The following is a 22,655-nucleotide window of genomic DNA, read 5'->3' on the forward strand; positions in this document are numbered from 1 at the left end:
ACAGAGTGAGCTGAGTTAAGAAACCTTGTCAACCTGGATGAGTTTGCCCAAAGGGCCTCTTTCAGTCCCCACTGGCTCCCAGAATCTCTGGTCCACGAATGCACAGTGGAGAGAGGCAACATTCAGGATGGTATTGAGAAACTCAAGGCCATGCATTGGGAGCAGATAAAGGAGAAGTTAGACCAATTCACATATTACTCATCAGCCAGTATCTTTCCTGTCTGAGTTCAAGTTCCTACCTCAGAAGCCACAAGACTAGAGTGGAAGTACGTCAACTTCAGTCACGAGCAACCGGTCAACTAGCAGCAGCTTCTGCAGCACACTTATTGATGCAAAGATCGGAGAATGATCAGCGCTTGAGAAAGTTAATGATGCTAGAAGTAATCATTGCACATGGGTCCAGAGTGAAATACAAGGGAGTACCCAGAGTCAATGAATAAAACTGACTTAGTGCACAGCAATTAATGACTGCAAAGGGCAATGGGAAACCAATGGTAACACAGAACTTACAGTGATTAAAACCTGCTCACATCTCACTAGTCACCTAGTCACTAGTCAAATTTCAAAGTGAAATTTTACAAATTTAGTACAAGAAAAGAGCAGGATATGAAAGTCTCCACAAAATAGCAGCTTTTGGCTTGAAGTCAAAGTCAAACTAAATTTATTATCAATGTATACGTATGTATACGTCAATGTAGTATACGTATACAACATTGATATTCATTTTCTTGCAGGCATGAACATGAAAATTAAAAAAAAATTCATACAATAGTATTTGTGAGCAGCCATAAAGGCTAACAAACAACCAATGTCAAATGAAGACAAATAATGCAAATATAAAAAACGTACTGGAAAAATTAGTCCTTGAAAGTGAATATGTGGGTTGTGGAATCAGATCAAAGGTGAGTGAAGTTATCCACATCAGTTCAGGAGCCTGATGGTTTTAGGGTAATAACTGTGGGTATGGCTTTAGTATATCAGAGAAACCTGAGCACCCAGAGGAAAACCATGTGGTCTCAGGGAAGTCATACAAACTCCTTACAGACAGCAGCAAAAATTGAACCATGATCAGTAATCATCGGTACTGTAATTGTTTTATGCTACTGTGTAGTACCATAGGCTAGTTCAATCCAAACGAAATTCCTAGCAAGACCCACTGAAGCATGTTTAGCCAGGGGAAATCTGAACAATTATTCTGTCCTTTAGCCTAAGAACAACAGATTGCATGTGGTCTACCGGATTACACCTTGGCTGGAAACTATCCAAGGACCAGGGTTCAAAGCTGTAATTCTTCTCATACAGTTGGGATGATTCTAAATATGCACAGGATGTGATGACTCCAAACACAAGCATCTGTTCTATGCAGAGGCTTTGTACAGCATTGGTCAGACTACTCGGGAGTATTGTGAGTAGTTTTGGGCCTCTTATGCAAGAAGGGATGTGCTGGCATTGGAGTGTCCAGAGGAGGCTCACGGGAATGATCCTGAAAACTCACTGTAGTTTAGAAGGGTGAAGGGGATCTCACTGAAACCTATCGAACACTGAAGGCCTAGATAGAGTGGATGTGGAGAGGATGTTTCCCATAGTAGCCGAGTCTAGGACCAGAGGGCACAGCCTTAGAATAGATGGATGCACCTTTAGAACAGAGATAAGGAGGAATTTAATTCACCAGAGGGTGGTGATTCTGTGAAATTCATTAGCATAGATGGTTGTGGAGACCAAGTCATTGGGTATATTTAAACTGAGGTTGATGGGTTCTTGATTAGTAAGGGTGTCGAAGGTTACGGGAAGAAAGTAGGAGAATGGGGTTGAAAGGAATAATAAATCCTCTATGGGGTAAATGGCCAAAGTCTGCTCCTATGCTTTATGGTCCTATTACCTGAAGTAGCAGATAAAGATGAGCTCAATTAGTTGTTCAGAGATGGGTAATTTACCTTACCAACAAAAAGCAGGGTTTGTTTCAATCTACCCAGCGACTGTTGACTCCTATTAATAAGGCTTTTTATTTTAAAAAATAACAAATGAAGCTTAATGTATTTGGAAATACACCTTTGTGAGCATGAGATTAATTCAAAGATTTTTCTCTTCAATGAGCACTAGATGGCCTCCTTTCTGTTGATAATGATGGAACTGAGATTCAAGTGTAAATCATTTAGAACCGTTTAAAAGGGAGACTATATTACAGACTGTCCCTGGCTAAGAAACAAGTTCCGATTTTACATATGCTCCTCAGTCAATTTTGTCCAGAAGTTAGAAAATACACAAAAATCTATAAGATCATAAGATATAGGAGCAGAATTAGGCCATTTGGTCCATCAAGTCTGCTTCACGATTCTATCATGTCTGATTCATTATCCTCCTTAAACCTAGTCTCCTTCCTTCACCCCGTAACCTTTAACACTCTTACTAATCAAGAACCCATTACCCTCCACTTTCAATATACCCAGCATCTTGACCTCCACAGCCGTCCAAGGCAATGAATTCCAGATTCACCACCCTCTGGCTAAAGAAATTCCTCTTTATCTCTGTTCTAAAGAGACGTCCTTGTCATATGGTACATAGCCACATCTCCACAGTATTGAAATGAATAACATCAAAAGCACACAGGATTGATTAAAAAAGAATAACTGAAAGTGGAGAAAGAGGAAACTAGTTCTGCTGCTTGTAGCAACAAATATATGTACATATGTCTAACTTTTGAAATTAGTATTATTGTGGAAGCATATTCATATGTAGAGGAGCCCATAAGTCGGTTGTTTGTAACCTAGTTACTACGAGTATATAATACAACTTTTAAAAAACATCTAAAGTTATATTCTTTCCAGAATTCCCATATTTTCTTACACACAAATAACTAACATCTGAAACTGATAAGTTAATAAAGTTGTAAGTAGCTGAAATAATTTTGCTTGTTCAGCCTCAAAGGGAAATATTCATTCTCAATATTACAGTGCCAACTACTGCTTTAACAAAAGTTGACAAGATGAAGATAGGTTCTTCTCTAATGAACATGAAAGCCAAAGCAGAAGTATCGAGGGTAAGATTTTGATCTCATTCCACCCATTTCCAAAGTGGGTTCAGTGAGATATAGTTTCAGATGTCATGATCTGCACCCAATGAGTGCCAGAAAAATATCCAAGGTGAATTTTTAGCTTTATTTTTGTTTGCAGTTACTCAAGTCAAGTATGATGTTCTTGCAAGGGGTCATTCCCTTAATGGAGAACATTTGTGCATGAGTTTGTTTAACATGGGGAGGTTGATGCATGGGTAGCCACCAAACAGTCCTTGACAGGTTAGGGCCAGGGTCCAGTGGCATGGAATGCAAAACAACCTCATACCTTGCACTACTGCAGACTTCCTCCACCTTCACTGGCGTTGTGATCTATCATCATCTATCGCTAGCTCCATTGTTGAGGTCTTAGTTGGATCGTTCTTTGGAACCTCCCCTTGACCTTACTGCCATGATGACCCTACCAGAAACTAATCTCCAGACAAAATAGCTCTCGGGGTTACACAAAGTCACAAGTCTCTCCTCCACAGTGAAGTTGTGTCTGTCACATACATGTCACATGTGCAACACTACCATCACTTCTTATCTGGACAGTGTATAATTCTTGCACTACCATCTTATCAGTGTGGAAAAGCTGTTGCACTGGGTCAGATCTACCCTCTCGATCTCAGAAGTCTGTGTCCAGTGGTACAAGTACTTGTCACAAACTAGGGTCTTCCTTGGTGACAGTGGATGACCATCACTTCTTCTGTGCTTTATCATGCCCTTTACTCTCTGCAAAATGTTGCAGAACTACGTTCAAGGCCGTTGGATCTCAATGTTCATCTGCTCAGTCCGCTGGACTGACTTCACATGCTAGGACAAGTGTGTCCCTATTTATCAGGGCTGCTGGCTACCCTCACCTGGTTTTTCCTGCTTGTCAAAGTGGTGTACTGGGGTGTGGCCACTATCACGTGCAAACAGCTACTTAGAGCCATAGATGAGAGTTGAGTGATGATGCGACCAAAGGTGACTGAGCTCCTACAGAATGGACATTATAAGCCCTTTCACCAGAGGAGCCACCCCTCCTCGGACAACTCAAACACTGTACCTTATACTGGATGAATTCCTCCATTCATCACTATTAGCAGGTAATACACAGGTTTATGGTACTATATGGCATTGTTTGCATTCTAATTTGTTCTGTATTTCATTTAACTACATAATTTTTACTTAGTTAAATAGTAGTTTGTCTTTTTTATACCTTTTTAACTATTTCCAAGAAACCAATTAATTGGGGAAGGTGCTTAATTGGGCCAAAATGTACTGGTCCCGCTATGTTGAAATTAACTGTAATCCACTGTATTTAAAACAAGGTTGATAGGGTTTTTGATTCGTAAGGGCATCAAGAGTTATGGTTAGAAGGGAGGAGAATAGGGTTGAGAGGAATAATAAAAAAAACCACGATGGGATGGTGGAGAACAGTCAATGGCTGAATGGTTCTGCCCCTATATCTTATGGACATATGAACATCTGTAAAAATGGAACCCATTTGTTAGCTAGAGATAGCCTGTAATGTGGTCTCCCTTTTGCGAAAATTCAAAGAGTTTTAAATTTTAGTCAGGCTAGTTTCTTTGTGGTCAACTACAAAAGGCTTTTGGTACCCAATATGGAGATCCAGGAATATCGATTTCTGTTTTAACTACCCTCACAAACAGTTGGGCAGCAATGAAAAGAGTGGATGCTAGGTAAAATCCACATGATTACAGGAAGAATGTGCAAACTCCTCACAGACACAACCAGAGATCAGAATGAGCCAGGTTGCTGCAGCTATGAAATATAAAGTCCAGATCTTGGTTCACATAGCTCACTTGCCAGGCCACCTACCATGAACAATGGCAAGAGCCAGAATTCCTCCAGTGCTGGTGCCCGATATCCAATCAAAGAGCTCTCGAATGGGTCGGCCCGCTGTCTGCTCAATGGCGATTAGCAGCTGAATTAGGACGAGACCTCGGATTCCTCCCCCATCTAGGCAGAGCAACCGATCATATCTGAAAACAAGGACCAACAATCACTTTTATTCACTACCTACACTTAGATGTATTTGGAATTTGGTGTGGCATGTTGGCGTGACTTGCAACAAAAAACATTCAAGAGTTATAAAAAATATCACATAAGAACTAAACTTAGAGGTTAAAGTACAGAAATGGAATAAAGTGTGCATAAATGCATAAACACCAGTATTGTAAAGAGTGGTTTTAAAGTGTTTACAGTGCAGTGACTGAGACAATAGATAGAGGGGGTTGGGGCTAACTAGAATGGTTGACCAGATGGCATGCAGCTTCTGTTTGAATAGCCCTATAATACTTTCCAGAAGGGAGCTTTTGGAAAAGGCAGTCTGCTAGGTGGGTAGTGTTTGCAACAATTTTTCCTGACCGCTTCTTTGTTCTTGCCACGTGGAAGTCCTGCGGTGATAGTCGACTACAGCCAATGACTTTTCTGCTGCCCTGACTTTGCTGTAGGTTTCATATATTGTGGGAGGATGCTGCACCAAACCAGACAGTAATGGCTGATGTGAGGATGCTCTCTTTATGGTTGTGTAGCTGCACCAGTATGTCTGGGGAAGAAGGAATTTTACCATTTGACTGAGCACCCTTTTCCATCCCACTCAACTGCAGAGTTTGATTTCCGTTTACGGATTCTCTGATGCACTTGCTTACCGCAGATGCCTATGTCCATCTGGAACATCCATTCCTTTCGATAAGGATCCAAGTACAGTGGCAATCCCTACAATATCATCATATCCTAAAAGCAGAGAATACACTTCGGTTACATTAAGCTTCTTCATCCTAATTTCACTGGGAAAACTCCTATATCCACTTTCAAGTTTTAGAGCTATGTTATTTGATTAGGAGGAAAAGAACCATTGCGGTTAGTAATTGAGAGAGTAAAAGGCTGAGTTCCAATCTCAATGCAGTGTGCTCAGAATTTGAATTCAATCTAAGCAAAATCAGAAAACCAAAAGCTGAGCATGAAGAAGTCAGAAAAAAAGAACTGCAGAAAGGAATTGATAGGTTGTTTGTAGAATCAGCACTTGACGGCCTGAATGACTTCCTTCCTTTCTGTAGTGACTCTAGTAACCAATATCTCTTAGGGAAGGGAAGTTATTGCAGTTTACATATTTATGCAGCTCTAGCCCCATAAACGTGGCTGATACTTACAAGCCACTCAGTTATGTGAAACTACTTCCAGCAGCTCACCTTCTTAACCAGGGATGGGAAATTAATGGAAACCCAGTTTGCAGAACCATGGATCAATAATTACTTTAAAAATATGTTTTTTTGGCAATTAGCATATGGTGTCCAACAGATAGTATCAAAAAACTGCCTAGATTTGGGGCCACCTATAATCAATATTCATTAGACCTGGTCTAAGTTATGGCTGATGTGGAAACAAGAGTTCAGGGAGGTTTTGGCTTTGACTTCCAGCCTGCACTGGATGTCTTTTCATCTGATTATCTACCACAGCAAAGCCATAATTTATGTCCACCCTTAAGAGGACGGCAATGAGCCTCTTTTTGAATTGTTGAAGTTAGTAAAAATATTTGCTTGTGAGGGATTAGATCCAGTGACAAATGGTCAGTGAAGTACCTCCAAGTCAGGATGGTGTGTGACCTGGATGGGAAATGCAGGTGGTGATTTTCTTCTGTGTCTACTGCCTTTCAGATGCTTCATGCAAGAGATGCTGTCAAAAAGCCTTTGGCAAGTTTCTGCAGTGAAGTTTATAAGTGGTATGTACTGCAGCTACAGTCCATTCACTGGCTGTGAACATTCAGAGTCCTAGAAGAAATTTCAATCAATAAACTGATTTTACGGTTTGGAAATTGGGAAAATTTTAAGTGGATAGGATCTTGATTAGTAAGGGTGTCAAATGGGGGGAGTTTCCTATAGTGGGGGTGGGGGGGGAGTCTAGGGCCAGAAGGCACAGCCTCAGAATGGATAAACATCCCTTTAGAACAGAGATGGGGTGGAATTATTTTAGCATCTGCGGAATTCATTGCCACAGACTGTTGTGGAGGCCAATGCATTGGGTATATTTAAAGGGGAGGTGGATAGTGTTTTTTTGATTAGCAAAGGCGTCAAAGGTTATGTGAAAAAGGCAAAATAATGGAGTTCAGAAGGATAATAAATCAACCATGATGGATTGGCAGAGCAAGCTTGATGGGTCAAATAGCCTAATTCTGCTCTTATGTCTTATGGTCACCCTACGTTCATAATCCAGCATTTGGTGTTCAGAGAGGGATTGCTAAAGCAAACAGCTTCCTAACATTTGATACTTCATGGCAATAATTAACTGGGTGTAACCGTGGAGGCATTCAGTATGTGTATAGCTGCATTCCACTAAAAACACATTTGGACAAAATGATGAATCAGAATATATCAATAATAGCTGACAAATAGTCAGACAAATATGTGGAAACCATACTCACATCCACTACTCAGAAAAACAGATGGTTTCAAAATGATGACTTTGCAGAGGTGGTGCTGTTCTACTTGTGTTAATGGGCTGGCAAACTAAAGTTAGCAACTCTGTTCATCTTGTGAAAAACTTTTGAACAAATAGGGGAACTGTGCCTCCTTTTAGCCCTTTAACAGCAACCATTGGACTGCTTTCAACATCCATATGCAACCCATTTTTTATTATGAAAAAATTTTCAAAGTGACTCAAAAAGAAATGTTTAAAAACAGGCATTGGGAAGAGAAAGTATGAAGAAACAGGAATTAGAAATTTGCTCATGTGAATTTTGCTAGGAACACATTTCAGAAACAGCAAAATTTTGCATCTCCCTCAATCCCTCCCCTGACTCCACCGCCACAAAGCATAGACAGGTCCAGGTTGGAAGAGCAAGGGTGCAGCAGAAGGAAGCCAGTAGCTAAGGTTACCTAATCCAGTGTTTCCTCTCACAGGGGCTGGTCTTGCAGAGTGTCTAGCTGGCGATGTGGGGGAGTCAGAAGGCGGGTAACAGCATTCAACCCCTATACTATACAGTAGGCTCAGCATCACCTTCCGGTTATTGCCTTTGAGGGCATCAAACAGTTAGTACCAGGCATTGAACAGACATGGCATCATCATAACTCAGAACCAAATTTATCACGTGCAGGTTGAAAAGTTAAAGATTATTTGTTATCAACACACCTTTAAGCACTATATCTAAAAACAGTAAAGGTTAAAATCAATTTGGAGATGAAAATTTTTATCTGCTTATCAAAAATCAGACTTTCATCTTGTTCCTCCTTCTCTCAAATTCTTTTATCAATTGTTGGAAGAATAGGGAGGGTGGGAATAATTTCATGGGCGTGAAATTCATTCATCAGACATAGTTTCTTTTTTTTAATGCCCAGTGGTGTGTCACATTGTTTTGGTTAATTTGCACTCTGGTATGCAAAAACCACAATTTTTTTCGGAATGCATTGTTAAACCAGGGAATGATGGAATTTATAAAACTTCCTTTTCTATCATCTCCCAAATTAATTTTTTTCTCTAAAAAAACATACATTGCAAAGGTAAATGGTGAACCAAATAAAGATCCCCCCAAGCTACTCCTCCCCAAGTTATGACAGGCATCCATTCCTATGAGCCGCTAGTAAACTAGACAGTTCACAAGTTAAAAATGCAGCCACGAAGTGTGTTTTCACCTAGCCGAATATATCTGCAGTCTCACAGCAGCTGCCAAATCCATCCCCACCCATCACACCCCATCTCCCATATGCTTGGTTGTGTATACGTACATCTAATGGCCTGGATAAGATTTCTACTGCTATGCTATCAGGTATTTTTATTTTAACAGTTTTCTGTAAAGCAGTGTGTTATGTTATTAAGAGTGTTTTGGCTTTGACTAAAGGTAAAGAGCCATGTTGCCTAACTTAGAAATGTTCTGTCAACCAATCAGTACTGCCTGGGTATGCATTGTAACTTTCTGTCCAGTGGGGTGGAAGATGTTTCTGCACTCTGGTTTGGGGCATTCTGATAGGAGATGCAAAGAGAAGATCACCAAGGAAGATGCCTGGAAGGTCCCATCCGAAGGAGACACCCTAATGCAAGGAGTGCTTTGTGAGATGAGGGATTCCAATAAAGGAAGATTTATCTCTGGTTGGTAATAGGGATTCCACATGAGTAAAGTGATACACCCAGCTACTACAGAAAAGAGTTCCAACATTTAGACTGGCTTAACTATAATAGGCCCTTGTATCTTTCTCTTCTTCTCAGGTTAACTGTTTGATAAAGTTGAAAAATTGGTAAATATACTTTCTGTATAATTTTATGTTGGTGTATGATCTGTCACTTCTTGCTGACCGATAATTGTGTGTGTGAGCACAGTATTTACACAGCATTCTCTACAATCAATGTTCCTCCCCAGAACATCCCAACATTTCTACTTGGTTGGATTCCAAATCATACCGACCCGAGACGTATATTGTTTATGAAAGATGGCCTTCTCACCGGTGAGTCACATGGCTGTTAGCAGAGTTAGCTAATGAACCAAGTTTGTATACGAGCCCTGGTGAGAGGGTTACATACTAGGTGCATATGTTGGGTATTTACAAGCTTAGGAGGACCTGGAGGAACTCAGCATGTCAGGCTGAGATTCTTCATCGAGACTCCTGCCACAAAATAATAACTTTCACGACATATATCACATATTGAACTTAATTCTGATTCTGCTAAATGTCTGAATCAAATCCCAAATGAGACAGATTTGATGCACTATGTAATACATAAATACTCTTATACCTAGGTCCACTTTACTGCATGAACCTTTCTTGATATTTTCATACTGTCATACCAGTTGTAAACTTTTTCCTTTTATTAATTGCCATGTCAATATTTTTCATGCCTTGTGTCAATATAATCACCCCACTGAAATTATACCCTCCTCACAACTATAACATTGATGCTGCTGTGTGTGATCATAGTCTGGCCCAGTCAGTCATGGGTGTTTTTGAGGTGGTAATATGCAAGACCATAAAAACCATAAGACATAGGTCCAGAATTAGGCCATTTGGCCCATTGAGTCTGCTGTGCCATTTCATCATGGCTGATCCATTTCCTCAGTCCCAATCTCCTACCTTTTCCCCATATCCCTTCATGTCCTGACCAATTAAGAATCTATCAGCTTATGCCCTAAATATACATAAAGACTTGGCCTCCACAGCTCCCTGTGCCAAAGAATTCAAGATTCACCACTGCCTGGCTAAAGAAATTCCTCTTCATCTCTGTTCTAGTAGGACACCCCTCTGTTCTGAGACTGCATCCTCTGGTCTTAGGCTTTCCCGCCACTGGAAACATCCTCTCCACATCCACTCTATTAAGGACTTCCAACATTCGATAGGTTTCAATAAAGCCACCCCTCATTCTTCTGAATTCCTGTGAATAGAAGCCTAGAGCCATCAAACGCTCTTCATATGACAAGCCATTCAACCCCGGAATCATTTTCGTGAACCTCCTTTGAACCCCCTTCAGTTTCAGCACAGCCTTTCTAAGAAAAGGGGCCCAAAACTGCTCACAGTACTCCAAGTGAGGCCTCACCAGTGCTTTATGAAGTCTCAACATTACATCCTTGTTTTTATATTCTAGTCCTCTTGAAGTGAATGCTAACATTGCATTTGCCTTCCTCACCAGACTCAACCTGCAAATTAACCTTTAGGGGGATCCTGCACAAGGACTCCCATGTCCCTTCACACCTCAGTTTTTTGTATCTTCTCTCCATTTAGAAAATGGTTAACTTCTTCCACCAAAGAGCATGACCGTAGACATCCCGACACTATATTCCATCTACCATTTCTTTGCCCATGTTCTTAATCTAAATCCTACTGCCAGTCTTCAAATGCCAAAGACATGCTAATTATAGAGGCTCTGCAGCTCTTACAATCTGGAATGGAGGTGCATTTGCTGGTCAGATGGTTGAGGTTGTATGAATTGGACAGTCAGATGAATGAATTGGATTTGTTTGCTTGAACTGTCACTTCCTTATCAATGGTAGAGAACCTCACCTTTTTTACGGAGTTGGTGGATCTTGGCAGTAAGCTAGAAGTCAGATTTTTGGCATTTCATTAGTGCTCTCAATGCCTGACTGGGAGTGAGGGAGTATCAGCCAGAAGGATTCCTGATCAGTACACAGTCAGCAGTCCGTGATCGCAAGCATCTATTCAATCATTCTCCACCAGAATCTAAAGCCACTCTGCCATCTTTCCTCCTCCCTCTGCTATACATATCCTCCGGGTTTTGTTTTTTTACCCCTATGATTACTCATTCAAGTTAGTTTGGCACCACATACTTATATTTGGTTATATATTCTTCCTGACTCTCTCCTGTCACTGACCTTCTTCCTGTCTTCACTTGCCCTCTTTTTCCTGACTCTCCACTTGTTTGAAATCTGTACTAGACTGAAACTGCCCATATCAAACACTAACTCTGTGTCTCCAGCCACACACTGTTTCTGACATGCTGAGTGCTTCCAGTGCAGCATGATAGTGCTGTGGTTAGCGTAATGCTTTAGAGTGTCAGTGACCCAGGTTCAATTCCAGCCACTGTCTGTAAGTAGTCGGTACATTCTCCCTCTGACTGAGGGGGTTTCCTTGAGATGCTCTGGTTTTCTCACACATTCAGAAGATATACAGATGGGTAAGTTAATTGCTGTACTCAATGTGGGTAAGTTAATTCCTGTTGCTGTGGGTAAGTTAACTTACTAGATGGGTAAGTTAATTCCTGTTACTGTGCTGTATCTCTAAGAATGCTTTATTGTTTATGCTTCTGATTTACATAATCCAGCCTTTCATTATTCTAAAATATACTGTATCTTGACTGTTGCAATTCAAGTGTAGAAGTCCAAGATAATAAAAGAACAGACAAATTTCTTATAAGGGTTTCAATCTCTGTAAACTGCTTCATTTTTCAAAGCAATAAAAGTAAGCTATAGTTACATAATGTTTATATTATAGTTTAGAAGAATGAGGAGGATTTCATTGAAACATATTACACCATATAGTCAGTGGGACTAGGTGAGAGTAAGCGTTTGGCATGGACTAGAAGGGCCGAGATGGCCTGTTTCCGTGCTGTAATTGTTATAGATAGATAGATACTTTATTCATCCCCATGGGGAAATTCAACATTTTTTCCAATGTCCCATACACTTATTGTAGCAAAACTAATTACATACAATACTTAACTCAGTAAAAATATGATATGCATCTAAAATCACCCTCTCAAAAAGCATTAATAATAGCTTTTAAAAAGTTCTGAAGTAGTTTACTTAAATACATTGAGTCCTAACTCAATATGGTTATATGGTTAAATATTGAAAGGCATAGAGTGGATGTGGAGAGGATGCTTCCTATAGTGGGGAGTCTAGGACCAGAGGGCACAGCCTCTCTAGCCATTGAGTGAAGAATCAGTAGAATTTAATGCCGCCGACAGCTGTGGAGACTAAAGTCTTTGGGTATATTTAAAGTGCAGGGTGATAGGTTCTTGATTAGTAAGGACATCAAGGGTTATGGGGAGAAGGCAGGATAATGGGGTTGAGAGGGAAAATAAATCATCCACGTTTAGATGGCGGAGCAGACTCCATAGGCCAAATGGCCTAATTCAGATATTTTATCTTATGGTCTAATGTTACAAAGACATTCAAAAGCTATAGGTTTAGGCTCTAATTTAATAGTATACAGTTTCATTTTAAGGAAAGGAGCTGTTTATTCTAGTTTAAAGTTTCATCATTCTGCAATATGTAATAATTTGCATGAAATTTTGAAGTTAAGGATGAGAGGAGACTTTAAAGATATGTACAAGATGGTAAGAGGCATAGATTGAGTGGACAGCCAGAGACACAGCTGATGCAAGAGGGCATAAGTTAAAGGTGATTGGTGGAGGTGTATGTCAGAGGTAAATTCTTTACACAGAAAATGGTGAGTATATAGAAGGACCTGCCGGGGAGGTGGCAAAGGGTAAATAAGGGGCATTTAAGAAACTTAGATAGGCACATGGCTGACAGAAAAATGTTGGGGTATGTTGGAGGGAAGGGCTAGATTGTCCTTAGAGTAGGTTAAAAGATCGGCACATCATGGTTCAAGGGGCCTGTACTGTGCTGTAATGTTCTATGCTCTGTTAATTTTTAATCTGAACAATGTGAACTGTGCTAAATATTACCCTGCAAAGTAATGAGGAGTAAACAGCGGGAAGCCACAGATAAACTCTCATATAAAAAGTCAAGGCTTTAGAGGAACTAGATCTATAGCGTACAATGCCTTTCATTTTACATTTATGGTTGCAAGATTCATCTCATAGCAACGATGCAGATCAGGTTCCAGGATATTGCAGACGTGCTGTGAGCCAGAGTTAAACATTCTAAGAAATTCTAAGCCCAACAGTTCTATAATGCTCCTTCAGTGCATTCAATACTATATAATAAAGAACTGAATCTTAAAAGTTAAGAGTATGAACAACATAAACCAGTTAATTCCAATCTCTCTTAAAATTTTGCACAATGCACTGAGAATCTTTAATAGATACCTCATGAACCAAATAATATGGCTGCTGAGTGTATGTTCCTGACCTTCCCATGTTCGTGCTGTAGCCCATCCACTTCAAGTTTCAAAGTGTTGTGCAATCAGAGATGCTATTCTACACACCACTGTTGTAATGTGTAATTATATGAGCTACTCTTGCATTTTTGGAACAGTCTGGCCATTCTCCTCTGACCTTTCTCAGTAACAAAGCACTTTTTCTCACTGAATTGCCGCTGACTAGACTTTTTTTTGTTTTTCACACCATTCTCTGTTAACTCTACATACTGTGCGTGAAAATCCCAGGAGATCAGCAGTTTCTGAGATACTCAAACCACCTCGTCTGGCAGCAACAATCATTCCACAGTTAAAGTCACTTAGATTACATTTATTCCCCATTTTAATTTTTGGTCTGAACAATTGAACCTCTTGATCATATCTGCATGCTTTCATACATTGAGTTGCTGCCATATGATCGTCTGATTTAAATATTTGCATTGATGAGGTGCTCAGGTGTGGTAATGAGTATATGTTGTACTGAATATAATGCATTCAGTCAAGGACATGAGACACAAGATTCAAAAATTCACAACCAAAACACATGCAACATTCACCTCTTTACAGGTTTCACATACCCTGGCTGTGAAACATTTACAGCATTGTTTTAAGTCAGCATTACATGCTAGAAAAATGATCAAGAGTCATGCAAACAGCCCATGCACATTCACTTGATATAGTCATACAGCATAAAACCAGACCCTTCAGCCCAACTGATCCATATCAGCTAAGAATCCCATTTAAGATAGTTCTATCTACCTGCATCTCAAGGTACATTTATTATCAAAGTACGTATACAGTACTTCCAGACAGTCCTTTCAGGTGACGCGACACTTCACCTGTGAGTTGGCTGGTGTGGTATACTGCGTCCGGTGCTCCCGGTGTGGCCTTTTATATATTGGTGAGACCGACGCAGACTGGGAGACCGTTTCGCTGAACACCTACTCTCGGTCTGCCAGAGAAAGCAGGATCTCCCAGTGGCCACACATTTTAATTCCACGTCCCATTCCCATTCTGATATGTCTATCCATGGCCTCCTCTACTGTCAAAATGAATCCACACTCAGGTTGGAGGAACAACACCTTATATACCGGCTGGGTAGCCTCCAACCTGATGGCATGAACATTGACTTCTCTAACTTCCATTAATGTCCCTCCTCCCCTTCTTACCCCATCCCTGGCATATTTAGTTGTTTGTTTTTTCTCTCTCTCTCTGCCCATCACTGTGCCTGTTCTCCATCTCCCTCTGGTGCTCCCCCCCACTCCTTTCTTTCTCCTGAGGCCTCCCGTCCCGTGATCCTTTTCCTTCTCCAGCTCTGTATCACTTTCACCAATCACCTTTCCAGCTCTTAGCTTCATCCCAACCCCTCCAGTCTTCTCCTATCATTTCGCATTTCCCCCTCCCACTTTCAAATCTCTCAGTACCTCTCCTTTCAGTTAGTCCTGACGAAGGGTCTCGGCCCGAAACATCGACAGCGCTTCTCCCTATAGATGCTGCCTGGCCTGCTGTGTTCCACCAGCATTTTGTGTGTGTTGTTTGAATTTCCAGCATCTGCAGATTTCCTCGTGTTTACGTATACAGTATATAACTTTGAGATTCGTCTTTTTTCAGACAGCCACAAAACAAAGAAACCCCATAGAACCCCTTTAAAGAAAACCCCCACACAACCATCAGGTTTGTGGGGGGGGAAAAACAAATTGCACGAACAGCAAAAAGCGAACAAATAACACACAAAACAGTGAACACCAAACTGTAGTGTCCCCAAAAGTGAGCCCACAACCACAGTCCACTAAGGTTAATAAAGCCAGTGCAGGAGAAGATAGCCACTGCCACAGCCACTGTCAGTCAGTCAGTTCAGCACTGTGTCAATGGCTGTAGTACTTGATCAAATCGCACAAATGGTTCAAAGATTAATTTATTATCAAAGTATACAACTCTGAAATTCTCCAGATAGCCACAAAACCAAGAAAGAACGGCAGCATGATAATCAACCCCCAAATCCTCCTCCTCTGCACACAAAAATACCGATAAAGATTGAGCAAAAAAACACGTGTAAAAAACTAGCAATCAAAAGGCAGCCTCCCCTCTCCAGCAGCAGAGTGATCCCACCAGAGATCAAAAGACAGTCTCCCCTCTCCAGCAGCAGAGTGATCCCACCAGAGATCAAAAGACAGTCTCCCCTCTCCGACAGCAGAGCGATCCCGCTAGTGATCAAGAGGCTGTCTCCCTTCTTCGGCAGCACAGCAATCTCACCAACGATCAAAAGGCAGTCTCCCCTCTCCAGCAGCGGAGTGATCCCACCAGAGATCAAAAGGCAGTCTCCCCTCTCCAGCAGCAGAGTGATCCCACCAGAGATCGAAAGGCAGTCTCCCTTCTTCAGCAGCAGAGCAATCCCACCAGAGATCAAAAGGCAGCCTCCCCTCTCCAGCAGCAGAGTGATCCCACCAGAGATCAAAAGACAGTCTCCCCTCTCCAGCAGCAGAGTGATCCCACCAGAGATCAAAAGGCAGCCTCCCCTCTCCAGCAGCAGAGTGATCCCACCAGAGATCAAAAGGCAGCCTCCCCTCTCCAGCAGCAGAGTGTTCCCACCAGAGATCAAAAGCCAGTCTCCCCTTTCTGGAAGCAGGCAGCCTGCGTTCACCTTCCACATTCACCTCAATGTTTCAATGTCCCTCGTCGCTTTAATCCGTCGAAACAATGGAAGCTTTAATTGGCGAAATGGAGTCGAACATCAGCTCACACCCCATCACGCAGACAAGGTTCGCGCATGCTGCCTCTGTCTCTCAGAATCCTCTCGGAGACTGCAGAATGCGATCTCCAAACTGGAAATCACAGGCTTCAACAGTTCCACAGTCACATTCAAGGCATAAAACAAACATAAAGGACATAAAAGAAGTGAAATATATGGTTTCATGGTCTATCCAAAAGCTTCCACCACCGCAGGCACCATCTTGACCGGAAGGTGTTCAGCACTCAGTACATTAAACATGAAACCGCAGTAGAAAGTTAGTCCACCACCATGAGCCACCAAAGCGACCAAACCTTGCAGCATGATACCCATCTTCCGCTGGCAGCAACCGGCCCCTATCCCTCTAAATCTTTCCTATAAGTGTCCCAATCCAACTACCTGTTAAATGTTGTTTATGCATTTGCCTCAATCTCTTCCTCTGACAGCTCATTACATACACTGAACACCCTCAGATTTCCATTATATCTTTCTGCTCTCAGCTTGAACCCGTGTCCCTTTAATTCTTGCAAGCCATATGCCTTCTTTATCACCGTTTGTTACGGTTCATTGTGATTGGAAGTACATCCAGATCTTTCAGTTTGTAGAACAGGGCTTTCAGCAAAATCTCTAAATCCCTGAATTATTGTTTAATCAAAATGCATAATTACATTCAATGAATGTATGCTTTGACAGTGAATGAACACGTGCCTTTACATCGATGAACATGAACATCAATGGACACATGCCCTTACATTCAATGATACCATTTTTCCTGCCCCCCCCCCCCACCTAAGAGTTGACAACTAATTAATTTTCTCACCTTTACTGTGCCGAGCAGCAATTAATCCAGGTGTCTCTCCGAAATCATTGGGCGATTTCACATCAGCGCCAAACACAATCAGAGCTTTGATGAGATCCAAGCTGTCAAGCTGTAACAACAGAAAGCTATTTTATTAATTTTAAAAGGATGCCTCAAAAGTTTAACCTGTATATACAGGCCAATTTGAATGTTTTAGAAAGGAATTTTGGTTAAGTTTTAATCAATGTCTCTTATAAAGATATTTCAGAATGAAATTTAAGACTCAAGGTTGTTTAAAGTAATTTCCAGTACAAGTGCAAAGGAGAACAAAGTATTTGTTACTCTGAATTCAGTGCAGCAAAAAATCACAAGGTGATAACAAACACAATAATTAAAAAACACAAGATAGTTTATAAACACAGATTGATTGTATATTCACAAAGTGATGCTAGGCACAGGAGTGTCTATACATAAGGTGCTTCTGACGGGAAATGATAAAATGGTGGTGAAGGGGGAGTGTGGTGAGGTGGGTTAGTGAGTGGAGGTGTTGTTGCACGAATGAGGTCACTGGAGAAAAGTACTGGTAGATATGAAGCAGGTATCATATTGCATTGCCAGCTCCCAAACAATGCTGTTGTATATGTCTGCAGGTCACCAGCGCTGACGGTGGCAGCTGCCGCCATTTATTTTTCTGACCTAGAAGCCACCTTCACCAGCTCTATGATCTTCTCGGACAGAATGGGTGCTGCTGAGATGAAAGATTGCGCGTCTGCCGTGACTTTTGCCTGTTTTCTCCCCCTTTTTTGGACACTGCCTCCGATCATGTCCCGATAGGCCACAGCTGTAGCATATCAACTCCTTTACCGTTCTATACCTGGTCCGGCAGACCTTTGCTAGGTGCCCTGGTCGTTGGCACAAAGCAAAGAATGGTCCCCCTAATTTGCAATGTGATGTACACAACAGTATTGTTTGGGGACCAGCAATGCAATATGTTAGTGGACACAGAGGCATTGGTATCGATAGCTCAGCTACCCTTGCCAATATATTACAAGTGTAGAAGGGAAAACTGAAAGCAGAAAGGGGCGAGGTGAATACTCAAAACTGGTGGAATGCAGCTGAATGTATTTCTGGGCCTGTCCAAATAATGAGTGCACTATCCTAGGAATAATCCTAAGGAAAGCAGGGGCTATTATAGATTTGGGAGAGGAAGAAGTAATAAGTTGAACTCAGCGGCAGCGAACACGTACAGCCAATAGAGTACACAAACTAGCCAGCATAGCCACAGCTGCCCTGCTCATCAAGGATTGGAGCCAGGATGGTGCCCATGGGTTACTTTGTCAGCAGTGCGGGCTAGACACAGTAAGATTGTGGTCGGATAAAGATAAACCTAATTGAAAGACCTTGTACCATGCAATTTTTTGCCCACTTACAGAAACACGTGTGCACTGAATAATTTCTTTAATAAAAACAATATATTAGCTAGTTATAAAATTTGCAGGCAAATCACTGCCAACTCCATGTTGTCAACACCGTCTACATCAGAAACTGGAAAAGGAAATGAGATTAGAAACATAGAAAACCTACAGCACAATACAGGCCCTTCGGCCCACAAAGCTGTGTCGAACATGTCCCTACCTTACAACTACCTAGGCTTACCCATAGCCCTCTATTTTTCTAAGCTCCATGAATCCACCCAGGATACATGGATCCATTCAAGAGAAAAAGACCCTATCATTTTCGCCTCCACCACCGCCACTGGTAACCCATTTCACGCACTCACCACTCTCTGTGTAAGTAACTTACCCCTGACATCTCCTCTGTACCTACTTCCAAGCACCTTAAAACTATGCCCTCTCGTGCTAGCCATTTCAGCCCTGGGAAAAAGCCTCTGACTATCCACACAAAGCCTCTCATTATCTTGTACACCTCTATCAGGTCACCTCTCATCTTCCATTGCTCCAAGGAGAAAAGGCTCACTCAACCTATTCTCATAAGGCATGCTCCCCAATCCAGGCAACATCCTTGTAAGTATCCTCTGCATCCTTTCTATGGTCTCTACATCCTTCCTGTAGTGAGGCAACCAGAATTGAGCACAGTACTCCAAGTCAGGTCTGACCAGGGTCGTAATTGCAACATTACCTCTTGATTCTTAAATCTAATCCCACGATTGATGAAGGCATAGCAGCTTTGAGTGTCCTATGGACTCAGACCCCAAGATCCCTCCGAACTTCCACACTGCCAAGAGTCTTGCCATTAATGCTATATTCTGCCATCATATTTGACCTACCAAAATAACCACTTCACATTTATCTGGGTTGAACTCCATCTGCCACGTCTCAGCCCAGTTTTGCATCCTATCAATGTCCCACTGTAACCTCTGACAGCCCTCCACACTATCCACAACACCCTCAACCTTTGTGTCATCAAATATACTAACCCATCCCTCGACTTCCTCATCCAGGTCATATATAAAAATCACAAAGAGTAGGGGTCCTAGTACAGATCCTTGGGACATACCACTAGTCACCGGCTTCCATGCAGAATATGACCCGTCTACAACCACTTTTTGCCTTCTGTGGGCAAGCCAGTTCTGGATCCACAAAGCAATGTCTCCTTGCATACCATGCCACCTTACTTTCTCAATAAGCCTTGCATGGGGTACCTTATCAAATGCCACAAATGACTGTGTACAATTGTAAAATATTCTTAACATTCCACCGAGGTAGATGGTGACAAACTTTAGTCTGCAGTTTAAATTCCTTTGCGCGCTAGTGGCAAAAGGTATGTGCGTATACACACTCACACACACCTTAAAAGGGAACATTGAAAGCAAACTGTCTATGCTATCACAGCAGCTGCATCCACTATAACCACTTTATGATTTGTCTTGCACTATCTCAATGCCCATGAAGCTATGCAAAGTGGGTCGGCCCCACAGCTATCCCTAAATTTAAAACTTTCTGGTGGGCTTCATTCATCATTTTCAGGAGGACTGAGATGTTCCTCCTTGGATTATCCAACCCTGAATACTCCTCCATCACTTGATGTTTACTTTCTGCATAATCCATGGCTGCCTCATCAGCTCTTTGAATCACTGCCATTATTGTTCCCCAGTTACTCTCACTCCCCCTTTAAAAGACTGATATCTTTCTTCATTGCTGGTGTTCCTGGTAGTTGCCCATATACCATCCCACACCCCCTGGGCCATATTCCACATATTCCTTGAGCACTTCGCTTTTACCTATATATATATATAGATAGATATAGATATAGATATAGATATATATATATATATATATGGTGCATCTGGTGAATTTCAAACATTTCCTTGAGCTTGCGCCAGAATTCCGAATTCCCACATAAGACTCTAAGTGAAGACAGCTCTGACAAAATGCTGTTTCTCCCCGGCGGTAAAGGGCTTATGAATGGTTATAATCAGAGTCAAGGGCTCAGTCGGATCATCCGGGTTCTCAAACTGACCTCAATAGGTGCCATCCTGACAAATATATCTGGATAAAAACTCTCCCTGAAATATCTGCACACTAATTCTAACATTATGCAAAATATAAATGATGGGTACTGATTAAACAGCACATACTTAAAACCGCAGTGTATGTATTTGGCAATCTGCCATTTTTGTGTGCCTGAACTCATGATATCTGCTGGATTCCTTTGCATCACACTCACAAACTGCGTATGCTAAAAAGCAGCTCCCAGAATGAGTATACATACCTCCACTGGTGTCCTGAACCTTCAATAACTACCTTCCGGTGGCTCTGTCTCATCTAATTAACACACCGAGTTTCGTCTCTTAAATAAACACATATGCACGTGAGCACACTACTTTTATATCTACCAGTTCAACTCTCTGTAATCATGATACCTTGCGTTCCCGTGTACCACCAACCTGAACAGATCCAAGTGTGAGTGTTATATTCATCCACTGCTAAGAATGCTGACCACACGATGGTTTGCACGAAGGTATCCCAGTCCTGACACCAAATGCTGTTGTGTGAATGAAGTCACCAGAGAAAAGTACTGGTGGATATGAAGCAGCCTCGTTATTCGACAGTACAAGATACAACAGGCATATGGAGAACCTTTCCGTTCGAGAAAGGTCTGCCTGTGTCCAACACTACATATATTTTATATGTTAAAGATCAAAGAAAATCCAGGACAATTCAAACAAATCCATATTTACAATGGCCTCTTAAATTACCCATGCCTAAATGCCTAAACCTTTCCACCATCGCACCCAAAGTACGTGTTAATCACGATCATATCCATGCAATGGGATGTTGATCGGATTCATGCATATTGTTACATACCCCGTGGGTATCTCGTGACTGCTTCATGACCATATCTGGTGAGCATGATGTAATGGTCTTGTGATGGTAGAGAGGCGACACTATGTTGGCAGCTAATGGCAGCATACATAACTAGTAGTCCTTCCTTTTGTTCTTGTCCACTACTATTCACCCACCACCTCACACATTTAATCTTACTATTCTTGTTAGATTAGTCATTCCTTTTCCTAACCCAATTTTGCATCCAAGAAACCCGGAGCATTTTGTTGACATAATAATGAGCTGGCTGCGGTTTTGATTCTATTCTATAATTTGGCAAAGACCATTGATAAAACCTGCGAGGATTCCAGTTTTAGAGACTGAGCTCTAGCCTGGATGGTACGTGGACCTACATGATAAGATTTTAATTCTGAGTATTTTGGGAATGTGTTCCATGCATCTGAGCACTTTATAAAGGCCTGCAATATCATACAGGATCCGATCCATTCTGCTCATGGACTGTTTATCCTACTCCTATCAGGAAAGAGGCTATGTAGCATCCAAGCCAGGACCACCAGATTCAAAAACACTTACTTTCCCCAAAGAGTAGGGATGATCAATATCTATGTTAGAGCGATTTTTTTTTTTGGGCTTAGCACATGTAGCAATTAACTGACTTTGGCCACCAATCTTCAGGTTTGAATGTACGTTGAAGATTATATTTAAAATGCAGATCAGACAGACCCTATCTCCTTTACAATTGCATTGGAGAGAGATAGGAACAGACAAGTTAGAAAAGTGTTTAATTGGAGTAAGGGGAATTATGAGGCTATCAGGCAGGAAATTGGAGGCTTAAACTGGAAACAGATGTTCTTAGAGAGAACTATGGAAGAAATGTGGCAAATGTTCAGGAGATATTTGGGTGGAGTTCTGTATAGGTATGTTCCAATGAGACAGGGAAGTTATGGTAGGGTACAGGAATTGTGGTGTACAAAGGCTGTAATGAATCTAGTCAGGAAGAAAAGAAAAGCTTACAAAAGGTTCAGAGAGCTAGGTTATGTTAGAGATCTAGAGGATTATTAGGCTAATAGGAAGGAGCTTAAGAAGGAAATCAGGAGAGCCAGAAGGGGCCATGAGAAGGCTTTGGCGAGCAGGATTAAGGAAAACCCCAAGATATTCTACAAGAATGTGAAGAGCAAGAGGATAAGACGTGAAAGAATAGGACCTATCAACTGTGACA

The 22,655-nt window shown here is 41.5% G+C and overlaps 1 protein-coding gene across 2 annotated transcripts in view; it reads right to left on the minus strand.

The window, feature by feature from the left end:
- pla2g6 (phospholipase A2, group VI (cytosolic, calcium-independent)) overlaps nt 1-22,655 on the minus strand; it is a 117,507-nt gene that overhangs the window by 40,111 nt on the left and 54,741 nt on the right. The window contains exons 8-11 of one of the 2 annotated variants that reach the window (XM_073033451.1): nt 17,151-17,259; nt 7,933-8,067; nt 5,710-5,794; nt 4,877-5,040 (exon numbers count right to left, since the gene is read on the minus strand). In XM_073033451.1, coding sequence (XP_072889552.1) covers nt 4,877-5,040; nt 5,710-5,794; nt 7,933-8,067; nt 17,151-17,259 — 493 coding nt within the window. The remainder of the gene's footprint in view (nt 1-4,876; nt 5,041-5,709; nt 5,795-7,932; nt 8,068-17,150; nt 17,260-22,655) is intronic. The other variant, XM_073033452.1, reaches the window with a different exon arrangement.

Source organism: Hemitrygon akajei, chromosome 31 (genome assembly GCF_048418815.1).
Source record: "Hemitrygon akajei chromosome 31, sHemAka1.3, whole genome shotgun sequence".
Lineage (NCBI taxonomy): Eukaryota > Metazoa > Chordata > Chondrichthyes > Myliobatiformes > Dasyatidae > Hemitrygon > Hemitrygon akajei.